The sequence below is a fragment of the Mytilus trossulus genome, chromosome 5, assembly GCF_036588685.1.
Source record: "Mytilus trossulus isolate FHL-02 chromosome 5, PNRI_Mtr1.1.1.hap1, whole genome shotgun sequence".
Lineage (NCBI taxonomy): Eukaryota > Metazoa > Mollusca > Bivalvia > Mytilida > Mytilidae > Mytilus > Mytilus trossulus.
Genome location: NC_086377.1, coordinates 81,669,404 through 81,681,815, shown reverse-complemented (window position 1 = coordinate 81,681,815; position 12,412 = coordinate 81,669,404). Strand labels below are relative to the sequence as shown.

Here is a 12,412-nt window from a genome sequence, read left to right as displayed (position 1 = left end):
ATGTTATGATGGTATGATACTAAACCCCTTACGGGAAGGATTGTGCCTGATGTTCATATGATGAAATCATAATCTTTCAGTCAGTTTTATTGAAGTCTGGAGCTGGCATGTCAGTTAACTGCTAGTAGTCTGTTGTTATTTATGTATTATTGTCATTTTGTTTATTTTCTTTCGTTACATCTTCTGACATCAGACTCGGACTTCTCTTGAACTGAATTTTAATGTGCGTATTGTTATGCTTTTACTTTTCTACACTGGTTAGAGGTATAGGGGGAGGGTTGAGATCTCACAAACATGTTTAACCCCGCCGCATTTTTGCGCCTGTCCCAAGTCAGGAGCCTCTGGCCTTTGTTAGTCTTGTATTATTTAAATTTTAGTTTCTTGTGTACAATTTGGAAATTAGTATGGCGTTCATTATCACTGAACTAGTATATATTTGTTTAGGGGCCAGCTGAAGGACGCCTCCGGGTGCGGGAATTTCTCGCTACATTGAAGACCTGTTGGTGACCTTCTGCTGTTGTGTTTTTTTATTTTGGTCGGGTTGTTGTCTCTTTGACACATTCCCCATTTCCATTCTCAATTTTATATAGACACTCTTGACATATTGAACCACAAACATATTGAACAACTCATACATTAACACATTGACACACTGTCAAATCAGCACATTAACAGTCTCTAACATCCACAAGTTGACATTACGACAGATTAACAGACTCACACAGCAACACATTTGCATATTGACACACTGACAGATGAACACTATTACATATTCATAAATCTACACATGACATATCAACATATCTACATATCAACACATAAACATACTAAAACATCTACACATTGATACATCGACACACTGACAAATCAACCCATTAACACTCATACATCAAAACACTGACAGATCTACATAGAACAAGACTCATACATCAACACAATGACATATTGATACCTTGAGAGACTTAAAAATAAATGCATTGCCATATAAACACACTGACAGATTAACACATTAACAGATTCAAACATCAACGCATTAACACACTGATATATCAATACATTAACACTCATACATCGACACATAAACATATTGACACACTGACATATTTACTAAAATTTCAGACTCATACATACACCTTGACATATTGGCACACTAACAGATCAACAAATTAACAGACTTGTATATCATCATGTAGACACACTTATAAATTAACACATTAACAGATAAATTCATCTAAACAGAGCTATCGACAAACTGACATTTTAACACATTATCATGCAGATTCATACATCGACACATAGACATATTGACACACTATATTTTCAACACATTAAAATATTCATATATCAACACATTAACATATTAAAAAACTAACAATTTAACACATTAACAGACTTCTACATCATTACACCAATAATTCAATACATAAACAAGCTAATACATCAACACATAGACATAAATATGATAAAGACATTCTGACCAACAAATGAGGAGAAATTATCTATGAGTGTGTGTATGCATACATTTTTTTTCACAACATGAACAAATCTAAACTTTCAAACTTTACTTTTTTTTAGATTACATCAGAAAAGGGCAACATTCTGCCATGTTAAATCGTTTATTAGGGAAGGGCAGCTATGAATCATTTGATATGAGATGCATGGTAACGGGCCAGTTTTCTGTTGGGAAAACGACTCTTGTGAAACTGTTAGCTGGGGATGTCATACCAGAGGGGCGACATCCAACTGATGGGATTTCTCTGGTAGAAGGTCGCTGTGGCCTCGATGTTCAGACAAAAGAGTGAATTCTTGTTGATCCAGGTGAGAAAAAGCACAAGTAGAATATCTGACCACATTAATAAAAATTCTATTGCATGGACTGCGCTATCAGCAGACTTGTTATAGCACTGATTTAAATAGTTTCACATTGTAGCCATTTTTTTGTGCCTTCTATTCACGCACCATATTAATTCAATATCAAATCTGATTTGTGTATGAAAATCTTAACAATTTACTAATCTTATTAGAACGATGTTAAGGTTTTTATATTTTGAAATTGAATTTAAATGTTAAAATAATTCAAAGAATTAACATTATTTTCCCTAATCAATAATTTCATCAATCAATCAGTTAAAATATGACTCTCTTTAAAATGTGTTAATAGCATTATGTGAATGTTACACCTGATACAATTTCATTCTAATCTTAATTACTGATTTTTCTTACATTCTTCACTTCGTTTTGACAGCCTGCAGCTGATTTTGATTTGATTTGCCTGATGTATTAAATATAATTTCAGACTCTTTTAATGCCCTGGATGTTGTGTACCATAAGGTTTTAATGACCTCTCTGGAAGAAGAGGAGGAGAGTGAACTAACCAAAAAGTTCATCAAAGCTTCAGATACAATCCCAACTGGTTATGCCAAAGCTACACTTTCCCCTTTGCCCTCAGAACAGTCTGCAGCAGCACAATCTCTAAACGTGCCCCACATGGTAAAACAGATGAAAGTTGGACGTCTTATCTTCTGGGATTTTGACGGACAATATGTTTATCTAACAACACATCAGACCTTCATGACGTTCCGGGCATTGTTTCTTGTAGTATTTGATGGGAGCAAAGATTTGCATGAACAGGTCCCTGATGTGATGTGTTTTCCAGGGCAGCACATGACGCCAACGCCAGCAGGTAATGTGCATGTTATTTACACTCAGATAATGCAAACAGGATACATTTCTATAACAGCAAGGTGATAATTCAAAAAAACAATTGAAATTGTCTAAATATTTAAGCCACTCTAAATGTTTACGTAACTTGTTTACATTGCCACTTTGAGCTTGTTACAAACTACAATATTAACCTCAATATGTCTCACATTTTGAAACATTGATATGAGGTAAGACAATAATATTTATCAAAGATACCAGGTTTGAATTTTTGTACGTCGGAAAGTGCTTTAGATTTTTGAATGAGTAAATTCTTACAAAAAAGGAGCTGATGATGTTATCATAAGCATGAACAGAGTGTTGCATTTATTGACAGACAACATTATATTTTTGCGGTCATATATTGGTATGAAGTTGGCGTCGTTGTCGTCGTCGGAAGACATATTGGTTTTTGCACAATAACTTAAGTTTAAGAAATGGATCTCTATGAAATATTACCATAAGGTTCAATACCACAAAAGGAAGGTTGGGTTTGATTTTGGGGGTTATGGTACCAACATTTAAGGAAATAGGGGCCAAAAATAAGCATTTTTGTAACTTCCAGACAATAACTTGTGTGTTAGTGTATGGATCTCTTTGACATTGTACCACAAGGTTCCATATCACAAAGGAAATGCTGGGATTGATGTTGAAGGTAATTGCCTCAAAATTTTTGGAATTAGCGGCCAAAAAGGGTAAAAAAAACATGCATTTTTCTAGTTTCAGGACAATAACTTTTGTGTAAGTGTATGAATCTTTCTGAAATCATACTACAAGGTTCCATATCACAAAGGGAATGCTGGGTTTGAGTTTTGGGGCAGTTGCCCTAAATATTTAGGAATTTGGGACCAAAAAGGACACAAAAAAGCTTTTTTTCTAGTTTCCAGACAATAACTTGTGTTCAAGTGTATGGATCTCTCTGAAATTGTACTGCAAGGTATTATACCACAAAGGGAAGGCTGGGATTGAGTTTGGGGTGATGAATCTTAAGGGGTTCCAAAAAGTTAGGGGGGATTTTTTTTTCAGTTTTTTTTTTCTTTATTTTTTTTAATTTTAATTTGTTTATATCTGATATATATATATATAAAAGCAAATAATAATGATATGGCAGGAGATACACACCAAACAAGATACATGTATGTGAATTATTATATTAAGTATTGTGCAATAGCAAGAAATTTTCAATTGCACAGTATTGCGCTATAGCAAGAAATCTTCAATTGCACAGTATTGCACAATAGCAAGAAATCTTCAATTGCACAGTATTGTAGGTGTGAAATGACCTTAACCTCATTTTCATTTCATTGAGTTTTAGTATTTTTGTCGAGCCTTCGACTTGAGTCGAAAAAGCGAGACTAAGCGATCCTACATTCCGTCGGCGTCGTCGTCGGCGGCGGTGTCCACAAATATTCACTCTGTGGTTTAAAGTTTTTGAAATTTCTTAAACTATACTGAATTTCTACCAAACTTGGACAGAAGGTTGTTTATGATCATAAGAAAGTATCCAGAAGTAAATTTTGTAAAAATAAAATTCCTTTTTTTCCGTATTTTATTTATAAATGGACTTTGTTTTTCTGCGAGGAAACATTACATTCACTCTGTGGTTAAAGTTTTAAAAAATTTAATAACTTTCATAAACTATCCTTGATTTGTACCAAACTTAGACAGAAGCTTGTTTATGATCATAAGATAGTATCAAGAAGAATATTTTGTAAAAATAAATTTCCACTTTTCCGTATTTTACTTACATGACTTATAAATGGACTTAGTTTTTCTGCGAGGAAACATTACATTCACTCTGTGGTTAAAGTTTTAAAAATTTTAATAACTTTTATAAACTATCCTTGATTTGTACCAAACTTAGACAGAAGCTTGTTTATGATCATAAGATAGTATCAAGAAGAATATTTTGTAAAAATAAATTTCCACTTTTCCGTATTTTACTTATAAATGGACTTAGTTTTTCTGCGAGGAAACATTACATTCGCTCTGTGGTTAAAGTTTTTAAAATTTTAATAACTTTCATAAACTATCCTTGATTTGTACCAAACTTGGACAGAAGCTTGTTTATAATCATAAGATAGTATCAAGAAGAAAATTTTGTACTACTTTTCCGTATTTTACTTATAAATGGACTTAGTTTTTTTGCCAGAAACAAAACATTCACTCTGTGGTTTAAGTTTTTAAAATTTTTATAATTTTTTTTATAATGTTCTTAAACTATCCTCGATTTCTACCAAACTTAGACAGAAGCTTGTTTCTGATCATAAGATATTATTCAGAAGTAATTTTTGTAAAACAAAATTCACTTTTTCCGTATTTTACTTATCAATGGACTTAGTTTTTCTTCTAGTTAACATTACATACAGTCTGCAGTTAAAGTTTATACAACATTTATTAGATTCATAAACTATCCTGGATTGTTTTACCAAACTTGGAATCTTCTTTCAATCAAAAGACAGTATCGAGAGGGAAATTTTTATTGATGTTTTTCCTCATTTTGTTGAGTCTGCGATTAACAGCAAAAGTAGGCTAGACACTGGGTTCCTCGGAACCCTCACGAATTTTTCTAATACTATATGTAATAGGTCAACTATATTTGGTGTATGGTAATATTTTATGATGTACATGTCAGTCTCCATGTATCATCTGACCTTGACCTTATTGTCATGGATCATTTATCAATGTTTAGTTTTCATGGTTAAATTTGTTTGTTAGATACTATAAGCAATAGTTCGACTATATTTAAATTTGGTCATTAATTTGTATTCCATCTGCTTCCTTTGTTTAATATTCACTTAGACCAAGGTGAGAGACACAGGCTCTTTAGAACCTCTAGTTTATACTTTTTTTATGACAGATTCTGATTTTATTTTGTAGTATTCTTGCAATATTGGGTCAATTCCATCCTGACCTATTGTAAGGTTGTATATGCAGGCATTCCAAAAATCTTGTTTGTTGCCACTCACAAGGACAAAGTACCAATGGTGAGTGATCTTATGTTAGAAATATAGTAGTAAGTCATTGCCATTTGAAACACTTGAATAATGTGTAAAAACTGCTTACATAATGATAATATGCCCATATGTCTTAACTTGACCAAACTTCGTATAAAGCTACACTTTCGAAAGAACAAGATCCTAATTGATTTGTGGGTAATAGAATATTAAGATCAGATTACAGGGCCTATAACTAGAGTAGAATATATGAAGAAACACTTATAGATAAGAAAATGATATTGGTTAGCATTTGTATTAATATTCAATTTGATATATCTCATTGTCATGGAGATTCTTTACCGTGTCACTCTCGGTCATGGTCTATTGAGTTTAAACAGTTGCTCAGTTTAAATGTTAAAGTTTGTATTTTCTTTTTAAGTCAGTTTTATTTCAACAAATATGTTGACAATATGAAAGTTTAGAATTTAGTGATACTGCACCAGATGCACATCTTAACAATAAATGTCTCTTCAGTGATGTTAGAGGACAAAATATTTGAAATTCCAAAACGTAATACAAATGTTGATGAGTTTGTGAAATAAAAGATTGTGACAGGGAATGCATGAGGACGGACGATTCATGATTTGTTTTAAAATAAGTACAATTTTTATCAACAAAAAATGGAAATTAAACAATATCTTTATGTTCATGCAAATACCCTCTTGACCTGTTTTAGATTTATTGCCAACTTATTAATTGTGTCTTATTTTGTTTACTTGTGTTTCTTTACTAGGTAGGTAAAATGAATTACAAAACAAAAATATCAATAGCAAGTTTTTCTTTCAAAATACCCTTTTCATTTTATTTCCCTTGGAATGTAAGATTTAACAACTGATAACAGTTTCTGTCTGTTATCTTTGAAAGTATAAGATCTAGGTTACAAGTGTAAAATTGACCTTTGAGAGAAGATGTATGTCACTTGAAAATTTGAGATAAATCTAATTGTAGAACGCGTTATGAATGATGGTGATATCAACTTAGCAGTCCTGTTGGATTTTAAGAAAGCTTTTGATGTAGTACTAGTAGATCATGATATTCTCTGTAAAAAAATTGAAATTTATGGATTTAATAATACTGCTGTTTCTTTTTTAAAATCATATTTGAATGAAAGAACTCAAGAAGTACAAATTGGTAATGCTCATTCTGAAAAAAAATATATCAAGTATGGTGTCCCCCAAGGCTCCATATTAGGCCCCCTTCTGTTTATATTATACATAAAAAACCTTCATTTTTATATGAAAAATTGTTTCACTGTTATATGCCAATGATTCAACTTTACATCTGTCTGGTAATTGTTATCAAACTCTACACTCAAAGGTACAAAAAGATTTACATGGTGTTGAGGAATGGTGCAATGATGACAATATGTTCATCAATAAAAATAAAACAAAATATATGATTATTGGAACGAAGCAAAGAGCAAAGCCACATTACAATGAGAGTTGTTTAACTATTAACAATGAAGTGATACAATCTTCCACATGCGAAAGTCTTTTAGGCATTAAAATTGACCCTTCCCTCACATGGATAAACCAAATTGATGTGATCTGCTCAAAAATATCCTCTAGACTATATCTACTATTAAAGATTAAAACATTTCTAAATCTAAAATGCAGAAAAATATTCTATAATGGTTTTATCTTGCCACCAATTGATTATTGTTGTTTAGTGTGGAGTAGTTGTAGCAGTGAGGATTTAAAAAGGATATTAAAATTACAAAAGAGAGCAGCTAGATTAGTACTAGAAACCGACCCTTTCGCTCCTTCTTCGCCCTTATTCAAACACTTAAACTGGTTGACAGTTGAACAGAGAATAAAATATCACAAGTTTGTGATGACATTTAAGTGCATTAAAAATGATGCCCCATCATATCTAACTGACAAGTATCATTATGTTTCAGACAGAAATACATACCCCTTGAGAAATGCTGTTCAAGGAAACATCATACTCCCTAAACCAAAAACAGAATTGTTCCAAAAAAATGTTATGTATTCTAGACCGTTCATAAGGAATACTTTGCCAATACCGTGAAGAAATATTACAAATGTTAATTCTTTCAAATACAACATTTATAACAGATCATTTATTGAAATCAACCTAGCTGTATAAATAATATTAAAAACTGATTATGTCATCATGTTTATTTTTTCATCACATTTTATCAAGTTGTATTGAACATTATTATCATACTTGACTTTTTATACTAATGTATGCAATGTATATGTTTGCATTTTGTTCGATTTTTCATGATGAGGACCTTAGGGAAGATTAGCTAATTGTGTAATTAAGGCAACAGTAGTATAGCGCTTTTCAAACTCATAAATCCATGGACAAAAAACAAAATCGGGGTAACAAACTAAAACTGAGGGAAACACATAAAAATAAGAGGAGAATAACGACACAACCCTACAATGTAACACAAACAGAAACGGACCAAGCATCAGACAAAATCCCACAAGAATAACAAATATAACATCAAAACCAAATACAAGAATTTGGGATAGACAAGTACCGTGACACGTCTTATCGCAATGTCAATTTACACTCAAAAATAAGAGAAAACAAACGACGCAACGTTAAATTGTAACACACACAGAAGTGAACTATAATATAACAATGGCCATATTCCTGACTTGGTACAGGACATTTTTAAAGGAAAAAATGGTGGGTTGAACCTGGTTTTGTAGCATGCCAAACCTCGCACTTTAATGGCAATGTTAAATATAACATTGAAATGACAACTTAATATTACAGGACTACAATACAAATAAATAGGAGAACGTATTAGACAAAGAACTCTCTTAAAATAAAGTATTGTTGTTGTTGTTGTTATTCCACCATTGAAGATGCATTTACATCAACAGGTGAGCGATACAGTATCTTTACAGTGTATTAATCTGTCAACTTTTTATGTTTAACAGGAGAATATTGAGACCAGACGTGAAGAGCTTTACAGAGGAATTGAGGAGTTGTTTAAAGACCACGAGGGAAAACATCATCTGGTCCTTAGACCTCTCATATTTGTCAATGCCAAAGATCAAGCTGACCCAGAAATAGAAGTTCTGAAGAAAACAATAACAGAACTTACATTCGACCACCCATGCTGGGGTGAAAGAATGCCCAATGCTTGTGTTCCACTAGAGCTAGAGATCGCTGAACTAGTGGCAGAAGGAAAACAAATAATGTCATTGGCTGAAGTTAAAGAATTAAATGCTATCAGCGAGGTGTCTGTCCTGTCCCCTGAGCAGTTGACTGATTTCCTACATTTTCATCATTCCCTGGGGAAGATTGTTTATTTCGATACCCCCCAGCTGAGAGATAATGTAATGATCAACCCTCTTCTTATGGTGGAAGTTATGAGATCTTTTATCACAGGTGTGTGTATTTTCATTGTGTAGAGAATATAACTATTGCATGTAAAAATGTTCCAATATCCAAAAAGAGTTTACCTACCTTTTATTAGAGCGTGACAGACTGTTTGATAACATCTTATACTAATATTTATGTTGGTATGTGAGAACTTTTATGTAATATGATTAGTAAAATGATTAATCTTTTTTTTATCCACATTGTTAAAAATTGTGAAATGCATGCAATTTTTTAACAGATTTCTGAATGAAAATGTTGTTTTTTAATTGGTGATGTACGGCAGCAGGCAACCGAGGAGTTTACTTAGATACTTAGATCAGATTTGAATTGTGTGGCGTCACTTTTATTATACTTGAGTTATGTCTCTTTAATTTATAAATGGGAAAATTGCTGATTTTTTTTTTCCATTTTCTTACTTAAGTTTGCCTCAACCAGGGACTTTCTATACTAACGGGACTCGTCTTTATTGATTTTAACTGATTACTCAGCCTCCTGCTTAAAGCTACCACCCAACAATAAACTTAGTTCTGATATACAATGCTAGTATATATTTGCGTACTTCACAGTACATTGTAATTGTATAATTATTATTAGTTGTATATATAAAATCTGATTAATAGCGATTTAAGATGACAAAAAATATAAGATTTTGAAAGAATGATGAATTATTTAACTGAGACGTATCGTTTTGAAGCACACCCCAGTTGTGTAAAATGGTTACCATATCACACAAGATGGCAGCCACTGAAAATTCAACGAACAAATTCCTCAAAGTTTAAAGATCAATATTTAAAAGACGAGAAATCTTTTGAAAAACATGAAAAGCAGTTTGCAATGACAAAATGTATAAAATTTCATAAAAACGATTTTTTGTTAAACTTGAATATACAGTTTATTTGTATTCATGTAAAATACTTCGTAAATGTGAAATGATTTGCTATAAAGTCAAGTGACATCAGCTACAGCCGAGATCAGTCTGATAATGTGTATAGATATCGTTATAAGTGACTAGTCCCGTTAGTATAGAAAGTCCCTGCCTCAACCAAACTTTATGAATTCTATACAAAATGCTTATTACCACTAAACAAAAATCAAGTTTGAATTTTGGTGCCTTCCCTTTTACCATTCTAGAGTTATACTTCTTAGAAATGGAAGCATGCAGAATTTTTCGTTTCTGTTCTCTTTCTTAAGTTTACTTCATCCAAATTTTATGAAACTTAAATATAATATATTTTTTTTCAATTTAAACTGAAACTGATATTTATTTAGTATTAAGGTATCGGTATGACTATAGAACTACATGGTTTCAAAATATAAGATATATTTGAACAATGCTAAAAAACTTTGAGAATGCAAGTAGTTCTATCTCGTTATGAGTTGATTTCAAACACAATTATGTTTTAAGAAAACAATGTGTAGTTTTTATATATTTAAACTGAAACTCTTATACTAGGCTTTTTATAGAAGGTGAATGTAGACATGCTTAGTGTGACATTCAGTTTCACTAAACTAAAATACATTATTGTTTAGGGACCAGCTGATGCACCCCTAGGGTTACGAGATTTTTTCGATGTGTTGGTGGCCTTTGACTGCTTTCTGCATTTTGGTCAGGTAGTTGTCTCTTAAGCGCATTCCATGTTTGTATTTTCAATTTTGTTGCAGGATCAATGCATTTTGACCACAAATGAAACACAATTGCAAAATGGTATAAGTGCCCATATTGATGTCTAGTGTTAAAAATTATTCATTGGTTTCCATTTTTGAAATATTTGTCAAAAGATACAACACGTTTTATACACAGATTTAAATGAAACTTGTATTTTAATGGAAGATATCCTGGATTAATCAATTGTCTGAAAGTCTGCAGACATTTATTCTTCATAATCATGAAATATCAACTATTAATACTTAGTTCTCCCATCATGTTGTATCTGTGTCACTTTCTATTTATATAAGGGAACACATTTCATCCAGAAATGTGAGACCTCACCAATAGAGCAGAAATGCCTGCTAAATTAAACCAATAGTTCCAAACGGTGAAGTTGAAAGTAATTTTTACGGACACCATCACGAGTTGGTTGACTGTTATGAAAGAGGGACGAAAGATACCAAAGGGACAGTCAAACTCATAAATCTAAAACAAACTGACAACGCCATGGCTAAAAATGAAAAAGACAAACAGAAAAACAATAGTACACATGACACAACATAGAAAACTAAAGAATAAACAACACGAACCCCACCAAAAACTAGGGGTGATCTCAGGTGCTCCAGAAGGGTAAGCAGATCCTGCTCCACATGTGGCACCCGTCGTTTTGCTTATGTGATTACAAATCCGGTAAATAGTCTAATTAAATATTCGTTTCACAGATGATAACGGATTATGTCGTATCTATTGCAACGTCAGTTTATGAGTATGAATGTCCCTCTGTTATATTTCGCCCCTATTTTATAATATCATATTTGTCTGTTTGTCTTTTTCTTTTTTAGCCATGGCATTTTCAGTTTATGAGTTTAAATATCCCTCTGGTATATTTTGTGTCTTTTTTCTATTTTATAAATATCATATTTCATGAATTTGTCAAGGAAAAAAACCACATTCAGTGTGTTTAACATAGTTGTCTTTTTTATATATACGATCACAGCTTGGGAACTTACCTCAAAATTAATAAATTACCCACCGAAAAGGATCACAGCTTGGGAACTTACCTCAAAACTAATAAAACATGTAGAAACCATGCAAACATTTGAAAACTTGCAGTTTTCCCACAGCACATGCAAGCCTTGTTTCAGATTATTTTCTTCCAAATGGTAAATAATTCAACTTTGATCATCAAATCCTGACATAAAAGACATTCAATTTAAATATTAGAATAATTTGTTTTTTTCCAGTGATGATCTAAGTGAGCGATACCAATTGTTTGATCATTAAGCTTTTATAGACCGGTATTACCTCATAATATAAACTATATATTAAGTCTGATAACATCTTCTTTATTTCATATTTATAGATGTTGCATTTTGGCCCAAAGAAAATAAAACAAGGAAAACCTTTCAAAAGATGTCTGAAAATGGAATGATACAAAAAGTAGACCTCTACCAGATTTGGGAACAAGAAGAATTCCGTCAGATTTTACCATTTAAAGAGTACATATTTGATATGCTAATACATCTAGATATCGTATCCGAACAACGGAGATATGATACAAAAACAGGAAGTCGTCTACCAATAGAAAACTTCTTTGTACCCTGTATGCTTACCCAAAGAAATGATACAGATTTCTTGAAACAAGAATGCACACCAGAGAGGACACTAAGTTTGGCCTTTGTTTTGCATGTCTGAG

The 12,412-nt window shown here is 32.2% G+C and overlaps 1 protein-coding gene across 1 annotated transcript; it reads left to right on the top strand.

The window, feature by feature from the left end:
* Positions 1-2,337: 2,337 nt before the first annotated feature.
* Positions 2,338-12,411, top strand: LOC134718368 (probable serine/threonine-protein kinase roco6). The gene is made up of 4 exons (XM_063580866.1): positions 2,338-2,683; positions 5,581-5,687; positions 8,621-9,074; positions 12,080-12,411. The coding sequence occupies exons 1-4, from the start codon at positions 2,338-2,340 to the stop codon at positions 12,409-12,411; spliced, it is 1,239 nt and encodes a 412-aa protein (XP_063436936.1).
* The last annotated feature ends 1 nt before the right edge of the window (position 12,412 follows it).